The sequence below is a fragment of the Acanthaster planci genome, linkage group LG18 (assembly GCF_054643075.1).
Source record: "Acanthaster planci isolate LZ-2023a linkage group LG18, COTS_SCS, whole genome shotgun sequence".
Lineage (NCBI taxonomy): Eukaryota > Metazoa > Echinodermata > Asteroidea > Valvatida > Acanthasteridae > Acanthaster > Acanthaster planci.
The window spans coordinates 13,981-32,866 of NC_141794.1; the positions used below are offsets into that span (position 1 = coordinate 13,981).

The 18,886-nt window shown below is 38.9% G+C and overlaps 2 protein-coding genes across 3 annotated transcripts; one reads left to right on the forward strand and one right to left on the reverse strand.

Annotated features, from left to right (window-relative positions):
* Positions 1 to 284: 284 nt before the first annotated feature.
* On the reverse strand, positions 285 to 13,897 carry LOC110978649 (uncharacterized). 2 transcript variants are annotated; one of them, XM_022233818.2, is made up of 7 exons: positions 13,790 to 13,897; positions 4,394 to 4,756; positions 3,566 to 3,772; positions 2,727 to 2,813; positions 2,078 to 2,182; positions 1,801 to 1,888; positions 285 to 1,380 (listed from the first exon to the last, which is right to left on the reverse strand). In XM_022233818.2, exons 1-7 carry the CDS (start codon positions 13,824 to 13,826, stop codon positions 816 to 818), a joined length of 1,452 nt encoding a protein of 483 aa, XP_022089510.2. In that variant the 5' UTR covers positions 13,827 to 13,897; the 3' UTR covers positions 285 to 815. The 2 variants fall into 2 exon arrangements, with proteins under 2 accessions (XP_022089510.2, XP_022089493.2); XM_022233801.2 differs by lacking the exon at positions 13,790 to 13,897 and adding an exon at positions 7,943 to 9,608.
* LOC110978642 (uncharacterized) lies at positions 10,309 to 16,959 on the forward strand. The gene is made up of 6 exons (XM_022233790.2): positions 10,309 to 10,679; positions 11,547 to 11,891; positions 12,204 to 12,413; positions 12,916 to 13,002; positions 13,815 to 13,902; positions 14,546 to 16,959. Exons 1-6 carry the CDS (start codon positions 10,607 to 10,609, stop codon positions 15,255 to 15,257), a joined length of 1,515 nt encoding a protein of 504 aa, XP_022089482.2. The 5' UTR covers positions 10,309 to 10,606; the 3' UTR covers positions 15,258 to 16,959.
* The last annotated feature ends 1,927 nt before the right edge of the window (positions 16,960 to 18,886 follow it).

Sequence of the window (18,886 nt, forward strand, 5' to 3'; positions counted from 1 at the left end):
GTTGAGGGAGGTAGGTCACCGTGCAAGAGTAGAACTAGACCGAGGCGTGCTACCATGTACATTAAGAAGGGTCTCGCCACTGGCATATTATACATAGTGATCTTCTTCGAAATAACGTTTACTGATTTAGAGTCACAAGTTGAAGAGTGGGCTTGTGTTTAATGAACAAACACATTTCTAGGTCTTTATTACACTATTTCTAAATTATAACTACCAATCAAGCTAATGACTAAGAAAAGGAAGGCAAAAGAAAAGAACATTCATACAAGACATTAGCAAGTGAATGCCATTTACTCCTTAAACTTTAATTCACAGGAGAAATTGTATTCAATAAGAAATATATCCAGAATATTTCTAAATGCATGGGTTATATCAACATTACTTGCAGGAAGCGTATACATGTAGTAGACATGTGACCGCACAGCAGTGTGCCCTTGAGTGGCACGCTTGGCCCAAAGCAAAGAACACAGTTGGAGATGTGTGTACCCAAAGTAATTGCTTCATTGAAAGAAGTTGCAGAAAAGTTGCATAAAGTACTCACATCATTGTCCGCAACTTGTCTGCAACTTGTCCCAGACGAATTTTGAAATGACTCCTTATAGTAAGTTTTCTTGATAGTCGTTGAGTTCGGTTTCATTTGCATATTAGGCAGGTCATAATGTTTCTTGGTGTTCTTCATATTATTATTCACCATCACCTAATTTGCGCCGAATTCTGGGTCATGCATAGAGCGTTGTTTGCTCAATAATATCGTGGCACACCCTTAATACAGTACGCACTTTTCGAGAGTCTTTGATATGAGCTGCCTATTTTTGTTACAGTTTAGTTGCAGCTGAACTCTCTGGGTCTGTAAAAAAAGCTGAATCTCCATTATCAGAAATCAAATTTTCCTTTGAGTCCCACTTCTTGCCACCGTCAACTCGATCGTAGAAACTGTCCTCCAGGTCACTATCATACTTTTCGGATGAAGCAGCGTTTGCTCCAAGGTTTGAGTTCATATTGATGTACACATCTTCAGCTTTCTTAAAGTGAGTCTCTTTGGGTCCATCGGCACTCTCGTAGATCGGGTTCGGTGGGTAGTTCAGGGGCGACACACTCTTCATATTTGCGTAGGCAGGGGAGTCTTCCAAGGAGGGATTGTCATTCTTACTGCCGCTGTTTTTGCCCATTGAGAACGTGGACATCTCGCAATTTGCTGGGCCGCCTTGGCTGATGTACTCCTTCTCTTCAGTCGAGGGATGATTATTGGATGCACTGAATATGTCTGGTATATCGGTCTCTGGGTCCTCGCCAGGACTGAAACCTGTATTCAGTAGCGTTACTGGAGCAAGGCCATCCGGTTTCAAGCGAATGTCCTGATTTACAGTTCCCGATTGCTTCCTGAAATGAGACCCGAGATTCAGGTTTATTTTTCGTTTCAGATTATCAGGGTATAGCCACTTCCCCTTTTTCGAAAATTCTTTACTATATGCAAGGATCTTATTTAAGTCTTAGCACAGTCACACAAAACTGAGGTTCCTCTCGATTGCGCATTTTCTTATTTGTCAAATTCACTAAATCTGTGCACCGAAAACAATTTCACTGAAGATTTCTAACTTTTGATGGCATTGTCATTCTGTCGGTGTACTAGTGATCGAAGGAAAGAAGGGAGGTCTCCGTCAAATACATCAGAATGGCTCCAAATCATGATTGCACTTTCAGAAAAATATGTTAAATGTTGTCTCCTTGAATTACAAACGGACGTTCAAACGGTTGCAGAGTGGTTTATTATGATTATTCCCTTAAAACCTCGCGTCTCACCTGATTTTACATGCGACTACACAGACCATGCAGATCACCAACAGCAACAGGAGGCCAGCTGCTCCTCCAATTATGTACGGCAGATAATCTGGTGGGGAAAAGATCGTGTCTGGAATGGATTTCCTAGGTTTGGGCTAATACTTGATGCCAGTGATTCATTGCCTAAAGAGTTTCCACTGCAAACCGTAGGCTCTCTTGCTGTTCATTCATACAGGTATTTATTTCATTTAGATTTTATATTTTTCCAAGAAAGATTTACTCTCTTCGCAAACTGCACCTGTCATGGATATCTGGAGCTTGGTTGTCAGTCTGGGCATCTCAGTAAATTTAGAACTCAGTGCTTTGGTGGTTTCTCCATGATCAAATGCTGAACTGGTGGTATCTGTAAAGACAATTTATACCTCAATACATCCTGCTTTGATTAATATCCTCAGATCACATTTGGTTTACTTGCAAGGTTGACGACCTCACGAGTATAAAAGAGACAAATTTCCTATCAATTTATTTCTACTACTATCGATGTAAGTCTGCATGGGCGTAAATCCCACTGGGGGTGGGAGTATAAATGACGATTAAAATGCATTCGGTATCACTCAAAAGAGGGAAAACAATTTTCAAAAGCCATAAATATGCCATTCTGAATACACATTACAGATGTACATCAATATTAAGAACATGCACCTTAATATACAGTCATATAGTGTCCCCCAACTTTTTAAGGTTTCACGCCCAGGCAAGTCATCCGCCCCACATTTCCCCATCCCTATCCCTTAAGTTCCTGCACAAATTTACGCCACTGTTAGACTGGTTAATTAACGGTTTATGGACTTTTTCTCCAGAATATGTACATTTGCATCATTGCCAACACAACTCGCCTTGTGGTAAAGAAGTACTACGAAACACAAGCGAACATCTGTACAACTTACCTTGCACTGTAGTGGCTAGATTTTCAGTTGTCGGTTTCACTGCAGTACTTTTTGATGTTTGGATTGGGGACACTTGAGTCGTGTTTGCTATATATCATTGACAAAAAAATTGAGAATTAGCTGTAAACTTCCCAGCTGTGACGTAATAATGCACAAACTAGACTGTAAGTATTTGTTTTATTTTCAAACAAGAGATGACCGGCGGTGTGGATTTTTATAAAATCACAGAATTTTTATGCATGTCGTCAGAGGATCCAGTTGGTTTCATAATTTGCGCAAGATAACTACCCTGAAGAATTAAGGAATAATATTTCAACTCGAGTTCAAATAGGAAAGTGATCAAGGCTTGAAATTTGTAGCCTAAATAACTTGCGGGATTATGGGATCTTTATTTTTGAAATTCAAATGAATTTTATCCCCTTGTGTGGAACGATGGCAAACAAATCTTATAAGAAAATCAATAAATATAAATGATGTGCCATCAATGTGCGCCTTTTCAAGTTATGATGTCAGTCACTGTAACCCAATGCACATCTAGGCATCAGGGTTGACGGATATCCGTGTCAAGTTTCAGGTTTATATCGTCTCAGAGGCACACTGCGGATAATTATTGTCAGGGAAAAAAGGAGACAGATGGGCCACCAATAACAAAAGTGGACTGCGCCCCGCTAAAATCATGGAGCTATTCCTAAATGGACAAATACAGTAGGATGTGACCAGTGTAACCTTGAGATTTTGGTGTTCAATTGTTGTAAAAATCCAACGGAAATACGATCTCCACATATACCGGTACATGTAGCTTTTTTTCCTCCTCCACTGAAAAAAATCAAAGTTCGAACCTGGATACACGCCTGTGTAGTTACAGATAGGTAAAACATCTGACGACCACGTGCGATTGCCAACACACATCAAAGTAGACTCTCCCAACAACTCAAATCCAGGCTGGCAGGTGAAGATGAGTGTTTCGTTGACACCAACACCTACATCCATCACTATAGCATTAGGGACTGCACCCGGGAAGAAACAGCCAGGGGTCTCAACGGGATCTGTCGATAGATAGAGTACAGTCTGAATGTATAAAAATTCAAATAAGAATTTGTTTTCACTTCTGAATTTATTTTCATTTGATGCGGCTCGGGAATGAGTCACGTCCATTCTCCTCAGCCATTCATATGCGAATGCTTAAAACTTGCCAAGCACATAATTATTCCCATTTTTTGGTGTCTTTTGAACCAGTTCGTCGAAAAAATCGAATTTCCTACGATGACCTTATATGTATACGACATGCGCGTGACGTGTACTGCAAGGCGGTGCACGGCCAGCAAGCGCTTTATCAAGTATTGAAAAGGGCCACGTGACAGGCTTTCGATTATTAACAGTGCCTAAACTGTCTTACGTATTTAATATAAATGAAGAACAAATCGTCAATCCAGGAACGGTGTGAACATATTTTACTACAGAAAGTTTAAATTGCAAACCAAAAGAATTATACCGTCGGGTATGATTTTCAAAGAAAGCCTGAAGGCTAAGAACATTTATGAGGTTGGATTCCAAAATCTCCATTCTTTGAGAATAGAAAAAAGCTCACGCGTGTGAATGGTAAGGGTATGTTATATTGTACGTTCCAAAGATCGAATTCAAAACATACTAATCGTAAATCAACTTACCTTGAAATTCATAAATCCCGATTCTAAATTCCCCTCCGCAGGTTTGGCTACCATCGCCTGTGCAAGGATCAGTGCAATTTATCAGATTGCCATCCAGTTGCGATCCATAAAGAAAAGGATTTGCAAAGGCGCCACCACAGAAGCACTGGTTGCCACCTTCCAGGCCGTAGTACTGGAAGTTTTTAGCTCTACAAAGTGACTGACAAAAATCGATGGTCATATTGCTGTTGCTTTCGCAATATCTCTCTCCAGGTCCACAAGAGTCCTGGCATACGCCCGCCATGCCATCACACTTGATGAGATCCGTCATGATCCGGGCAGAACGATACCCATCACCGTCGAAGTAGCAGCCACGGTAAATACCTGCAGCAAAGGCATGAAAAAGTTATGCATAAGATCGTTCAGCAGGTAAACTTCAACCAGTGGCGTATCCAGCGGGGAGGGCAGGGGGCAACTTGCCTTGACCCCCCCCCACGGACTTTTGTATCATTACTATTTTTCAACTGATATCACTTGATAGGTAATTAGGAAAGAAATTAATCGGTACATTTATTTATTGTAGTAGTCTTGGGACTCCGCCCACTTCACTGCTGTCTTGACCTGATCATGCCGTACCGTGGACGCGGGAAACACTTTTGAGTTCGTGGCTTAAGCAAACAGTTTCGTTCTGGTAGTCAATTTGGCCAACTGATAAATATCCGCTATTTGTAGGGGGACACTGGGTATCTTGGTGACCTTTATGAACGCCATGTGTTTATTTTATGTGTAAATTGGGGACATTTTGCTTCTTGTCAGTGACTTCAGTCACGTAACCTCATTTTCTCACGTGTTTCCTGTGTCGTTTCAATGTACATGTACGTGTACGTGCATGTAGTACGGCATGAGTGGACCGGCGCGTGTGCGCGCCATGGGTGCATGAACTTGTGTACATGTAGTGTATATTGTACTTTTCCGCTGTGACCCCTGACCAAGGACTTGCAGTTTGTGCGCGTGTGCGCGCACAAACTGCAATCTTTCCAAGCTGTCAATGGGCGACGAAGCTGCACAAATAACGTTACACGTTTGGATCGTTGTGGGTTTACATTCTACTTTGCAGACAGTCACTCCTTTGGTGCTGTCATTATTGCTATTTTTATTTATGCTAAAATTCAATGTCATATTGCAGAACAGCCTTGAACGCATGCAGCACGTCAAGTATATGTGATTAATCCAGCGATTGTTGGCGAGGTGCTGGGTGAGTTTAATGCGTGTCCACATCCTTGGACTTTGTGAATTTCTTTGTAATTTATAATTTGAATCAAATATGATTATATTAATCACAGATAATTACTGTGCGATACATGTTATTTTTACTCAGGATTTGTTTATACTGGGATTTGTTTCTGCTGGGATTTGTTTCTGCTGGGATTTTGTCACAACCGGATCTTGTTATAGCTGGGATTTTGTTACGGCTGGAAATCAATAAACCCAACATCAATCATCAACTTTGATTGACTGGTCTCTCTTACTGGAGGATAACACCTCACCCAACGTGGGCTAAGGGCTCACGTACCCCGAACCGACGCACACGCGTCGCTTCACTTCATTATCAAATATCTTTTCTTTCCCCATTATTATGTTGACTGAGCCCGAAAGTGCATGTGCGTTTTCAATGTGCCCCCGAAACCAAGAGCTGGATACTCTACTGAAGTCAACACGCTATAATATTTCATTGCAGGACGTAAGAATTAAAACGTAACACTTGTTTTCACTTAAAAGTATTTTTTCTTCAAAAACTGGGAAATTTCCAAAACAGGAAAACTATGCACGGTAATTTTACAGCTCAGTGGTAAACAGTATTTAAACAATCATTAAAAAGTGAATTCGAAATTATCTTAAAGCCGTCAGTGCCAATTTATGGTGGCAAGGATAATACATGGACAAGCTTTCAACAGACCTTATGTTTTGCAATGAAACAAATCAGTTGTGTTTTTCACATTTTAGACATTGACCTACACTCAAAACAGACAAATTATTTTACGCCAAAAGCCTGATTCTTCAAATTTGACTTGGAAGATTATGTAGGTGCAAATGTCGAGTTGGTTTAGTAGCAGAGAGTTGCAATGTATATGAACCACATTGCCAACTTTGTCAACCCGTGGTGTACATTTGGATGGAAAAAAGTGGACCTTAATCATAAAAAATCCAACAGCATATGTCTACGTAAATCAATATTTATATTTACAGGTTCAGACTGATTCAAGTGTGAATTTATGCCTGACAAAGGGTTCACTTAACTACGAGACTCGCCGCAACCCAAATTCATGACGCCCACAACCTTGCCCAATTTACAAACCTCAAGCAAAAGATAGTCCTCTCTCAAAACAAGAATAGGTTTTGGGCAGTCTCCGCTCTCCGGTTGATAAGAACTGATACGCAAAAAAGGACAGTAGTCATGAAGTATCTCCACAGAGAAGTCAAGCTTATCCTTGAGGGGAAGTTTATCTTACAAGAACAGATCTCCTTATATTTGTAGGCTCTGAGGGCTGTGCGAGTTATTCGGTATTCTGCTCCCGTTAGTCTCGCAAATTTAATTTCATTATTTGATGTTGCAATTTCACAAAATAAGTTTTTAATGGGGAAAGTATATTTACTTTTAGCTATAAATGCCCCGTAGAAACCATTAGAGGTTCCCAACGTACCATTTACGGTTACCACTTAATTTGAAAAGTTTTCACTTTTATATTTTTCAATGAAATATATCCTTTTTTCCAGTCAAAAATAAATTTCAAGAGAGACTATTTTTCCTTGGTTTATTGTGTGAAGGCGTTTTCCTTCTATGCGGCTGCAGCAAATAAAGAATAGAAATTTTTTTCCACTTTCCTTTATATCTGGACTAGAGGCCTCGCACCTGAGGTTGAAGTTTTTCAAGATACGATCATATCATTGTTCGAAATGAATGGTTCTGGAATTTGTCATGAATCGCAAAAGCACGTACAAGGTTATTTGGTTTCATGGCCAGTACAATATTCATATCAAAACTAGGATTAAAGTGAAGTGATTTAGGCATAGGAATATGTGTGGGTTTTTTTGGCAATAAAATCACCGGATTTAAAGACGCATGTTTAGGTTCTCACGTAATTATTATGAGACCTTGAGGGGGAAGTTACATTTCATCCACAAAAATCTCACCTGCAAATTGTTCCCCCAACCCAATATTCATTGTAAAGGTTTTAAAGACTTTAGATTCTGTGAGAAGTTAATCTCAATGATTTGAACTGGTTTATTGTTAAGAAAAAAATAATCGACAGTTAAACCCAAGTTAAAACAAAACTCAGAACACTTACAGTACTGACCGTTTCCATTGAAAGATCAAGTCGGGGATATAGCAATCAGATGAGACCGAAAAGTATCTCCAAGCTGTACACAAGCCACCAGCCAATAAAGACTTATGACACACGAATGTTTGATACTCGCATAAGATTTTTTTCCCATCCACTTTACTTCCCCTGATTGGCTGAATGCAATTTTGACAAAAGTACAGTTTTAGTTTCTTGCATATACACTTACCTGTGGATTTACACTTTCCTAATGAAAGCAGCAAGCAAGTCACAGCTAGTAAAACAGTTTCGATACCAATTTCTTGTTTCATATTTCCACTGTAGATTAGTCAAGATGTACCAAAAACTGATTTCAATCCTACTAAATGTCCCGCAGTTAGAAGAAATGATCTCTTTCTCGGTTTCAGAACGTCTGCCGGAAGTAATGGTGCACACCATCAGCCACCGATTGCTTTTGGCAAGTACTCGATTATATCGTCACCGCAATGCTAAAAGGTGTTTTTCTATGTACGCACCACGAAGAAGAGTGTAGTACATTGTAATAACAATTTTCTCCCGCCTCGGTGCTTTCTGACCTGAGTGCTAATCCCACTGTCCTTCTGGGTATACGAGCGGGTCATTTTGACTAATTTTTATCGCGCAACTCGAAAATTGAAAAATTGGGCAACAAAGCACAGAAATCCAGGATAAAGTCGCCATATTTGACATATTTTCAGTGTGACTCAGTGTGCGCTTTCTAGTAATCTGAAAAGGGTTTAAAAGTAAAAGAAGTGGTGAAAAAAGTAATATTAAACACACTTTTAAAAGAATTTGGAAAAGGAAAGAATAATACAATATTTGACGATCGCAGAAAACAAACGAGTTGTTCTGACAAAGATAACTTTATTCCTGTAAAGTCTCATTTATAATGCCAAAATGTAGAAACAAATGTAAAACAAACGAGATTTGAGATGCGCACCTGGGTTCTCTGATGATGGTGTAAGTATTATAACAATAATGTTGAGTCAATGCCATTAGTTTTTGCGGGAACTGCTTTGGTATATCTGGTCTACCCATAAAACGAAGTGAATTTATAAATATTTATAACGAACAAAATTACAAAAAAATTATTCTTGTGACCCAAAACCAATAACCTTATCTAGAATGTCTCCGATTAGAATGACCGCGCCGGTCGACAGCTTCTATCTCATAATTTCTGTTCATTCATTTGAACTCTAAGTTAAGAAAGAGAAATTTTGAAGAAGTAATGGTCTTCGTTTTTATTTGTGCTGATCTCCAATGTTACGGTAGTGGTAAATTTAAGCTGTGTTGCATTATACTCGAGGCTCTGTTAGATGAAGCGGGGTGTCATTATTCCCTTTTACTCATTAGCTGATCGAGCAAGCAACAGTTTCAAGACGACGGTTATGTAGAAATTATTTTTCAATAGTACTTTATAAAGAGTTTATAAGGTTCTTACACTTACAATAAAACTGTAGAAATATGGTACCCAAACCATATGTGCTTCCATTTCTAAATTACGTTATTTATAATCTTTAACAATTCTTTTATTGTACTTTTTCAAGTGATACCTTTCTCGCCATATCATGTAAACATACGGAAAGTGTAACGGAAGAAGGTTGTGAAAACGTTATCCTTGGTCATAATTACTGTCTAAAGGGGGTTACCTAACATAAAATTTTCTTCACTACGAATTCCTTTCGTCATCAAGGTCGCTTGCTTTGAGGACAAACTCCCCCGTAAATACTTTTTATGAATATGTACAATTTAAGACTTAAAGGTTTTCGTGGTGAAAGAAACTAGATCTATAGTAAAGATTGCGGTAACACCATGTATTTATCTCTTCTTTGAGTATGTGTGGTTCTGAGAAGAACCGGGGAATAACTCGACGTTTCGAACAGTGTACTCTGTCCGTCTTCAGGAGTCTTTAGGCAGTCTCCTGAAGACGGACAGAGTACACTGTTCGAAACGTCGAGTTATTCCCCGGTTCTTCTCAGAACCACATATACTCAAAGAAGAGATAAATACATGGTGTTACCGCAATCTTTACTATAGATGTACAATTTAGTAGCAAAAATGATCCACGTTAAGGGCGAATGACGCACTATGGAGTGGAAAACATCCGTTGTGTTATCATTTCATTAAAACGTGCATCATCCCCCATAATGCCGTCATCTGGCTCCCTTTAAACGAGCACTTCTTTGTAAACGTTACAGACCAAAATGGGAAATTCAATAACGACCGATGGCTTACATTCAAGTACAGTATGCCGTCCTACATGCATGTACAATAGGCTTTTCAGAATCTTTTGGACCACTGTCAACCATTTTTGTTTGATTCCGGTTACTTTCACCGCAGTAAAAGTTTATGACGGCTGGCTGACTCACTCCCAAATATGGTTAACTCCTAGACGCGCTTTCACAAGCCTTTCTTCCTCTCTTTTCTTTGACTGTTTACCAATGCTATTATCCCGTCCTAAAATATGCAACCTTTTCACGCCCTCTGTATACCAAACATATTCAAATAACGCTATTCACATTCAAATATTTAATCTTTTCCCAGCAAGCACTGAACCGAGAGGCCTACTGACGTACCGCTATTGTAAAGTATGAGCTCTGTTGGGCCTGCATATCAATACTGCGCTTACAAGCACAGTCAAGAGAACTCGATTGGGTCAAGAGCAAAAGCCGCCCCAGATGTGTTACCAAATCCTAGCGTAATAGCAACATCAGAATCTGCTCTAGTTTTCCTAAACAGCGTTAATTGCAAAACAGGTTTCGATAGTTTCGTGTTTGTAAGTACAGAGCACCGTGGTTCATTTCCCCGTGTAATCACAAGAAGCAACTCGCTGAAACGTGGGCCGCCAGTCGGAGATATTTAGAGAACTGATACGATGTTGAAGGTTGCCGTATGCATTTTGGTTGTGACTTGTTCGTTTGAATCAGGATTTAGTCAAGACCCAACAGGTGAGGAATCATCCTGACTAACATGATTTGCAACTAAGACAGTAATCACAACTGGGATATACATTTCTCCATTAAACATTCGTGCTATGGCATTTCTTATACGTGTATTCACTTTGGTTGCCAAAAGTAAAGTGTCATCAATAAAACTGAAATAAAAACTACAGCCTGTTTTTTAAAGAGCAAAAAAGTGCCACAGACATAGCACTGTAGTTCTCTCCCATTTGGGCCACGCTAAACTATGTTATTAGTCATGGTTAAGATGAATCTTTGGTTAACAAAATCATACCGTATACTGTATGTCCTTTAAATGACTGGTTTGCTTTGTTTTCCTTGGATTTATAGTTATTTCCTGAACATTCATCCGTGTGCAATGTCGATGTTTTCTAAATCACCGCAATCAATTTTGTTCAGCACCACTCTTTTTACATAGAACTGTCTGGTGGCACCTCCTTTACAAATGTTAACCCTTAAGACTCCCTGAGTGCTAGGCGAGTCCGCTTGTTCCAAATGTTTTGATCGAACTAATCACAATCCTGCTGTGAACGCTCTATTCATAACTTTATATCAAAGCTCTTTCAAAGGAGCTCCTCATTGGGTGAACTAAATTTCAATATGCATTTTCCTAAATGTTCGTATTTCGTTTTCTATTTGGAATGAAAAATCATGTACCACACCGTGCTCAGAAATGTCTGCTTGTGTCATCAAAGCGTGATGGCAATGCTAATGACCATCATTCTTGGATTAACCTTCAAAGCCAATTTACGCGTGAAGCATTCGTTTTCAGAATGGATTTAATATTAGAGTGCTTAGCTGCTTTCTGGAGTTGACATATACTCCTAAAAGCTGCATGTCATATTTTTCTTTCAGATATTAACCATGGTTGTTATTTTGACCATTCTCAACGGGCACTGACGGATCTCATCACCTGTGATGATGCAAGGGATTCGTGTCATTCGTCGTGTGGAATTGAGCATTCTTACTGCCAAAGCACGGGAATGACCATTGATCTCTGCAGGTCTCTCTGCAGGATAAGAAACCTCCGATATTACGCTCTGGAAGCCGGAAAACAATGTTTTTGTGGAGGTGCCCTCTCAAATCCATTTGCATACGGAAGGGCAGATGGGGCTACAACCAACTGTTCCCATCCTTGCACTGGTGATGTAAATAAAACGTGCGGTGGGGAATTCAAAATGCAAGTCTATGAATTTAGAGGTAAGAAGTTACCTTATTATTTTAAACACCATGAAATGTATTGTTTGATAAAAACTGAGGATTCATGATCAATGATGCATTAAAAATAAACTTACATGTATAAACTATAATTTGTATGTCCTAATTAATTCACCCAATCTCAAATTCTTCCGATTACATTCAGTAATTGCTCGAGTCATAAGGCCTCTCAAGGCCCTGGCAAAGATACTCATTCACTTTCAGTTTACATAACATGTCTAATTCATCGCTTTTATTGCACCATCATGCATCCCAATTTTATATCTCAAATGTGTCATTTTTTTCACTCTGTAGGTCCAGTGGATGGCGCGGACTGTTTCCATCCAGGTTTTGTGGAGAACTCTTATATATCGGATGGTGTGGCCATTACAACCGGAAATAGGCTCAATTTCATCTGTCTGCCCTTACATAAGATTACTGGGGAGGCACAACTCCTTTGTCAGTCCAACAGGACATGGGTACCTGCTGTGCTCCCAAGCTGTAGCTTCACCGGCGTATCAGAAGGTAGACAAGCCAACACCAAACCCAAGCGGACACGTCCGTTACCCATCCATTATGGTAGTACTCATTGTAACAGGTGATATGGTTGGGTGGTGGAAGATCGTGAAATACATGCACAATCCTCCCCACAACTAAACTCGGCCTAGCATTGTAGGCCCTGTTGTTTTGGAAGGAACGAATTTTTTTTTTAAAAAAGGCCTATACGTATTTGGATCTTAGTCACAGTGTAACTTTCGCCTCACATTTTTGCAATCAATGGTGAGGATTGGGCCTTAAGATTTTGATGGTAATGATGTGAGGTAACTGCACGCAAATGTTTACCACAAACAACTTCCAGCACCTGTGTTGAGTTGATTTGAGTGTCGCTAGCAGTGGTGAAATTTTTAAGGATCAGAGTGGGCTTTCTGTGAGATCGGTTTGTGTGCATAGGTATATAAAAAACTTACTGATCCTGTTTCCCATATATACAATCACTCATTGACGAAGAGTTATTTTTTCATGACAGATACTACGACGGAGGTTGTAAAGACTACGCAAATTTTGAGCACCGCTCAGACTACTACGGCATCAGTGCCACTAACCTCTATAACTGGTAAGATTACTCTGTTCATTCCAGATTATTACCAAGGCATTTAATCCTGCAGAAGTACTCTTCTTTTCTGAATGGAATAAAGTCAGTTCAGTGCCACTGATCCTAAAAGCTCTATATAATCCTTAAGCATACAAAAAGTTGTCAAACGCATGGTGTAAGGTGTTTATAAGCCTACATGTACTTTATCAATGTTTGGAAAGCCTTTACTTTTACGTCAAACATTCCCATTTTCTAAGAAAACCTTTTAGCACCTTTCAATATGTTTCTCTCTCTGCTTCCGTTCGTCACTTTCTGATTCCACTATCTTTAACTAGGAAACCTTCCACTTGTTTGTTCAAAAGGGTAATCTAGCGAGGGGATAGTAGTCCCGAAGACGTAACAGTGAATAATTGAGCCTTTTCCATTTTCTGTGACAAATTGACTCACAAATCTCGAGACGGCATTAAAAGTCGTGACTGCGTTTTATAACAGTAGTGCTGCAATCACACGTGACAGCCTTTATGTCATGTCAGTGAACTTTGGATTGGTTTTTCAATGATCAACTCATAAGAAGTAGTTTTGAAACCTTTATGGAAATCAAAATTCAACTTGTATTCATGTAAGTATTTTCTTTGCAGCTGTCTTTTCCTTTCAAAATTGTATAATTTAGATTTTGTTTTCGGAAAAATATTTGTGATGGTAATATTCTGCATGTCGCACTTCTAATTTTATTTTAAACTAGTTTTTCAAGTGAAGCAGCATCGTTCATGTCCTCATGTAAGTTGGTTGTACTGAAATTACCTATTACCTGAAAACTGTATCTTCCTTGTCAGATTTCCTACCATACATTATCGGTGGCTCGGCTTTACTACTCTTCATCCTGGTTGTGTGTTTAGTCAGCATATTTGTCTGCAAAGGAAGGTGGGTAAACTGTTTAAGAAACTACATGAATTAGCTTGCAGCTTGAAAAATTTAAACTGGGATTGGGGGCTTCTGAAGAAGCACAACTAAGCACTGTGGCTTCTATAGTCACTATCTGTAAAAAATACGCATTTCTCTATTGTGGAATTACATGTAATTCAAATTGTTTCGTTGCTGTATACGAAGAACATAATCATGTCAGGTTGTTTGCATAAGCTTTTGACCCGTAAAATAGGTATTTCTTTCCCTCTAAAATCCTATCTGTAAGACCCAAGAATGCAAAACGATGGATTTCAAATCAATTAAAAACTGAGATGAAAATATTCCAAGGCTGCGACATTTTCACCTTTTGTTTGGCATTTCAGTGCGTTTTACGCTCCAGTACCAAACCATATTTTCTAAAAGCAATTCTGAGTAAGAGTAGGCGAGTTCTGTTCATGAAAAATTGTTTACTAAAACCAAATATGGAAAATGTAAAGTTTTTCAGACCTTTTTCAAATAGCAATAGGTTAAATTTTTAATTTTTAACATGTCAATATGGCAAACAAGAAAATTAAAACACATTATGGTCCTTTAGCCTTATAATTCAATCACTATTGCTCACGTAATGCGTTACTACCTCTGTTCATTTTTCTACATGCAGGAAGAGGTCTGGTAACTCTGGTCAAGATATTCGCCTGAAGCCTGAGGCATCACCTGTTACGTTCATCAACACTGGATTCCATAATGATGAAAACGAAGAAGCTAAAGTGGAAATGCCAGATATCCTGTCTGAAGCCCGTAATGCATCCTCACCCAGTCCATCCAACTTTTACCACACGCAACTCTCAACATTCTCAGAGGACCCTGTCTACTCTAACAACGATGCAGTCCGTGCAAATGATACAAGTCCCACTACATATGCCAACGTGAATGAGGGAGTACCATCCACAGACAGCCCACCGAGTCCCATATACGCCAACTCTGAGACAGTCTTACCAGAGAGTAATTCCGGATATACTAAGCGGTATTCTGCTACCACAGATCGACCAAATCAAAAGCGTGGGTTGTCCTCCGACGATCCTGTCGCAGTGCATGCCACTGGGAATCGCCGAGCTAAAAAGAATGCCACAGGGACCAAAGACTTGGTTGGGTGGAGTCGACCAAGTTCTCTTTACCAGCGCACGACACTGGATGACGATGATACTGAGTCCAATGAGGACAACACAACCATACAACCACATGACCTTTCTGCCGCTATCTACGCCCAAATCGACAAAAGTCGGAGAAGTGATTCCAGAGAAACTCTCAACTCCGAGCATTCAGGAAACTCCTTCTTTGCTGACCCTGCCAAATCATCAGCAACAAGACTATAGATTTGATGACGATTAAGAATTTCTTGGCAATAAAAGCACTTGTATCCCATCGACATCTGAAAAGTGTAACTTATGTGGATGTGTATCTGTTGCTTATGAAAACACCAAGATTCGTCACTGGAAAATGGGTCATTTCGGGGTATCAAACAATTCGGAAAACAACCAAATCCATTTACCATCCATATAGGGATCATTACAACTATGACAGGTTTCCTAAGATTTGGAGTAAGACTCCATTCAATTTGTGAAGATTTGATATTCGAATTGTCCGAGGATTACTTGATGATGTTCAAATCGTTTTACTTGCTGATTTTTGTGCAAATCATTTCCCTGATTGTGATTCCATTTGTCTTTAAAAGTCACGTGTCACGATTCATTGCTGATGACTTTACTGTGGTTATGCGTGTAACTACTACTCCTTCCTATTCCTTTGTGAAGAATTTATGCACCCATTAGATTTTTTTTTGGCAATATTTTAAAACCAAGACAAAGAACGGGTGTTCAAGATCTATTCTTTGGATGGATCATTGTAACATTTATCACAAAGTCCTTTTTTGTTCAATGTTGCACGTTTTCCCTAGCTCATTGTAAAAAGTAGAGCAATTATGTGTTTGAAAATACGAGTGTAAACCTATTGCAAGAAATACTGTATTTCTAGCAAATACACGGCGTATCAAAATATAGGAAACCCAAATTCAACCATAATTTGTAGGAAAATTTCAGATGTCTTAATTTGCAATATATGTCCCAAGAAAGGCCTGAATCTATTCTTTCCAATGAAACCTTGATTATGTGCTCAATGTTACGGTTAGACGAGTAACAATGCATCGTTGACCAGCAGGTGAAAGTTAGCATATGCTGTACAGTAGATGATACTTAGGCCAACGTACGCGCTTTTGAATGTATGTAAGCTAATTTGTCACAGTGCAAATTTCACCCGCTAGTCAACAATGTGCATTGTTACTCGTTCAACCTCGACACGATGAGCACATAATTAAGGTGTCATTGGATAGAAGACATTCAGGCCTTTCAGGACATATAATGCATTAAGAAATCTGCAGTTTTCCTTTAACGTATGGTTAAATTTGGGTTTTCTTGATGTTGCTACGCCCGGTGCATGTAAATAGACCCATCTGTGTCACGAAAGACACAGCTTTTTAAGTTAATGGAATATTTCTTTGTTAAGAGGTATTAAACTTTGAAGGTTGTACTCTATTACAAATTGCCATAAAATAAACACAAAACACTGGAAAGCTGATACTGAGTAGGAAAAAAGTGCGATCGTAGGTTCGAGAGCTACCGATAATCAACCAATGTAGTACTATCAAAACCGCAGAGGTTAAGCATTAAGATTTTCTAATGTTCCCATATAATTATTCGTATTATAGTGCATACTTTCAAACAAACATAATCGTATTTTCTATAGTCATTTGTTAAATATTTTAATCCTTTCCATAAATGGACATTTATGTAATTATTATAATCAGATCTGCAGATTTCGATAAATTTATGGACTTGTGTGTAGAGATAGAGTTGATTGTAAAATTTTAGCATAGCTATCCTTTATTATTTAGGCTTAAATGCATTAATAAGTATTAACATTCGATTAATCACAAATGTAATACAAACAGTATTTTACTTTAACCATTTTTATATGAACAATTGAAAGAGTAAAGCTATATACACGTAAAGAGAAAATGAACTAGAAACTTCACATGTAGCTTTTTTCCTATACATCATGCACCAGCTTCGATTTCCTATATCACCCAATAACTTGAAAACACATCGAAATTTTGGGAAATGTCATTTATACAAACGATATTTTTCCCTGCTGAAAATTTGATACATTATCTGATACTAAAAATACCAGGATAAACTGATCACCGCCTTAAAAAGCATCGCACCTTAAAAGGCGTAGTCTGTCGGTGAATCATTGATTTCAATGGTTTAATTAACTTTACAGCTGTTCGTTTGGCCCTTTGTCAAACAATAAAATCTGATTTCGCAGTAGTTGCAGAATAAAGTCAGCGCTCATATATCATGTTTGGCTGTAACACCTGTTTGAAACAAATCAAACGGTCACAAGGACATTAATTTTGGTGGTTAAATATAGTACCACGGTGTTTTGCGATGGAGCAACATTCACCAACGATTACGAACTGATCGAGCATGCCTGAAAGACAAATTTCATTTTTCCTCACATCTCTCAGTATGATAACATTTTTACAAATAATCAGGGTGGTCATTATCATTTTTATAATTTTCAACAAATTAGTGGCTGGAAATGTATAGGGTGTATCTATCCGCCCCGAGCTAAAGTGCACCCCCAGTCGGCGAAAGAAAGACGGATGGTTACAAGCGGATTCTTGCACGCGTTCTGCGTGTACACAAAGACCATACAGTAAGGAAAAATCGTTACGCGTAGTCGGTGTCAAGCGCGCCATTGATAAACGCGCAGCTATGCCGTGAGTACCAAAAAACATGCCCTCTTTAGTTTTGCCTGGAGCGGATAATTAGTTGATGGTTGATATATTGTTTTTACACTCAAGTGAGACAGTACCGAGGAATGTAATTCCTTCGTACGTGTATGTCAACATCCAGTAAGGGGATATTTTTTCTCCACAGTTGCACTTAAGGTATTTCAGTAAAGGTAATTCCTCATAAATCCACAGTTGAGATACCATTGCTGTTTCTACATTGTAATGTATGGAACAGGGGCGCAGATGTTCATTTCTAACAGAAAATTCTGACATTTGACAGGCGCCGAGCTTAATTTGATAAAGTCACTGGAAATTTCTCACGAAGTGGATCCTGCGAGTTTGTAATTGATTGATAATTTCCCCAGGGTGGATTTGTGTCCAACCTTTTATAAATAATGAAAGGCTTTTGATTGAACAAGGTGTGGTGCGTATAATTCTGTGTACATACCCATCGAGAATGCTTCAGTGGGGCATGATTTATTCTTATCTGCTTAATATGAAATGAAATAGTAATGAGAAAAGATGAACGCAGGTCATTTGAGTGACAAAGCAATATGCGCAACTGCGCTATATTTGTTTTGACATGACTTTCACAATAATATTAATAACTGTTTGTGCGGCAACCTGTACCGCCAAGAGTCCTTCCATATCAAGCTGTCGTAAACTTGTCTTGTAAATGCATTATGACGGGCTTGATCAATATTTCCTCAGACAACAGCGAACTCCAAGTCACGAAGCGTAAGGTCAACCACTCGAAGAAATCGTTTATATTCAACCTAGTCTACCTATCGAGATAAATTCATTTTTAGACGCGTGACGCATGATTCATTTCACTAATATTAATAAAGCAGACTGACCATCATGTGGTCTGCAATTTTAAAGATCTCGTTTTGTTTAAAACACCTTGACTGATAAACTTAAAGCTTTAAGTTGGTTTTCTACAGTCAAAGCGATCCGTATTGATTGATTGTTCTTAAAATAATAAGCACGCATGTTTGGCGATTCATTCAGTACCACTCTCCTAGAAATCAGATTTGAAATAAGGACTGAAAGCAATACATACACTTTAAACCAGAAACCTAAGCAGGCTTGTCATTGTTAAAGGACCACTACTGAAATAACTTAAACGAAAATGCACGATCCAGTGCA

Excerpts from the sequence above, each read along its gene's own strand:
- LOC110978649 (XM_022233801.2), bottom strand. The coding sequence starts at position 8,024 with ATGAAACAAGAAATTGGTATCGAAACTGTTTTACTAGCTGTGACTTGC. Across the intron at positions 2,183-2,726 it reads TCTAGCCACTACAGTGCAAG|ATACCACCAGTTCAGCATTT; the intron begins GTAAGTTGTACA and ends TTGTCTTTACAG. Across the intron at positions 1,889-2,077 it reads GCTCCAGATATCCATGACAG|ATTATCTGCCGTACATAATT; the intron begins GTGCAGTTTGCG and ends TTTCCCCACCAG.
- LOC110978642 (XM_022233790.2), top strand. The coding sequence starts at position 10,607 with ATGTTGAAGGTTGCCGTATGCATTTTGGTTGTGACTTGTTCGTTTGAA. Across the intron at positions 10,680-11,546 it reads ATTTAGTCAAGACCCAACAG|ATATTAACCATGGTTGTTAT; the intron begins GTGAGGAATCAT and ends TTTTTCTTTCAG. Across the intron at positions 13,903-14,545 it reads ATATTTGTCTGCAAAGGAAG|GAAGAGGTCTGGTAACTCTG; the intron begins GTGGGTAAACTG and ends TTCTACATGCAG.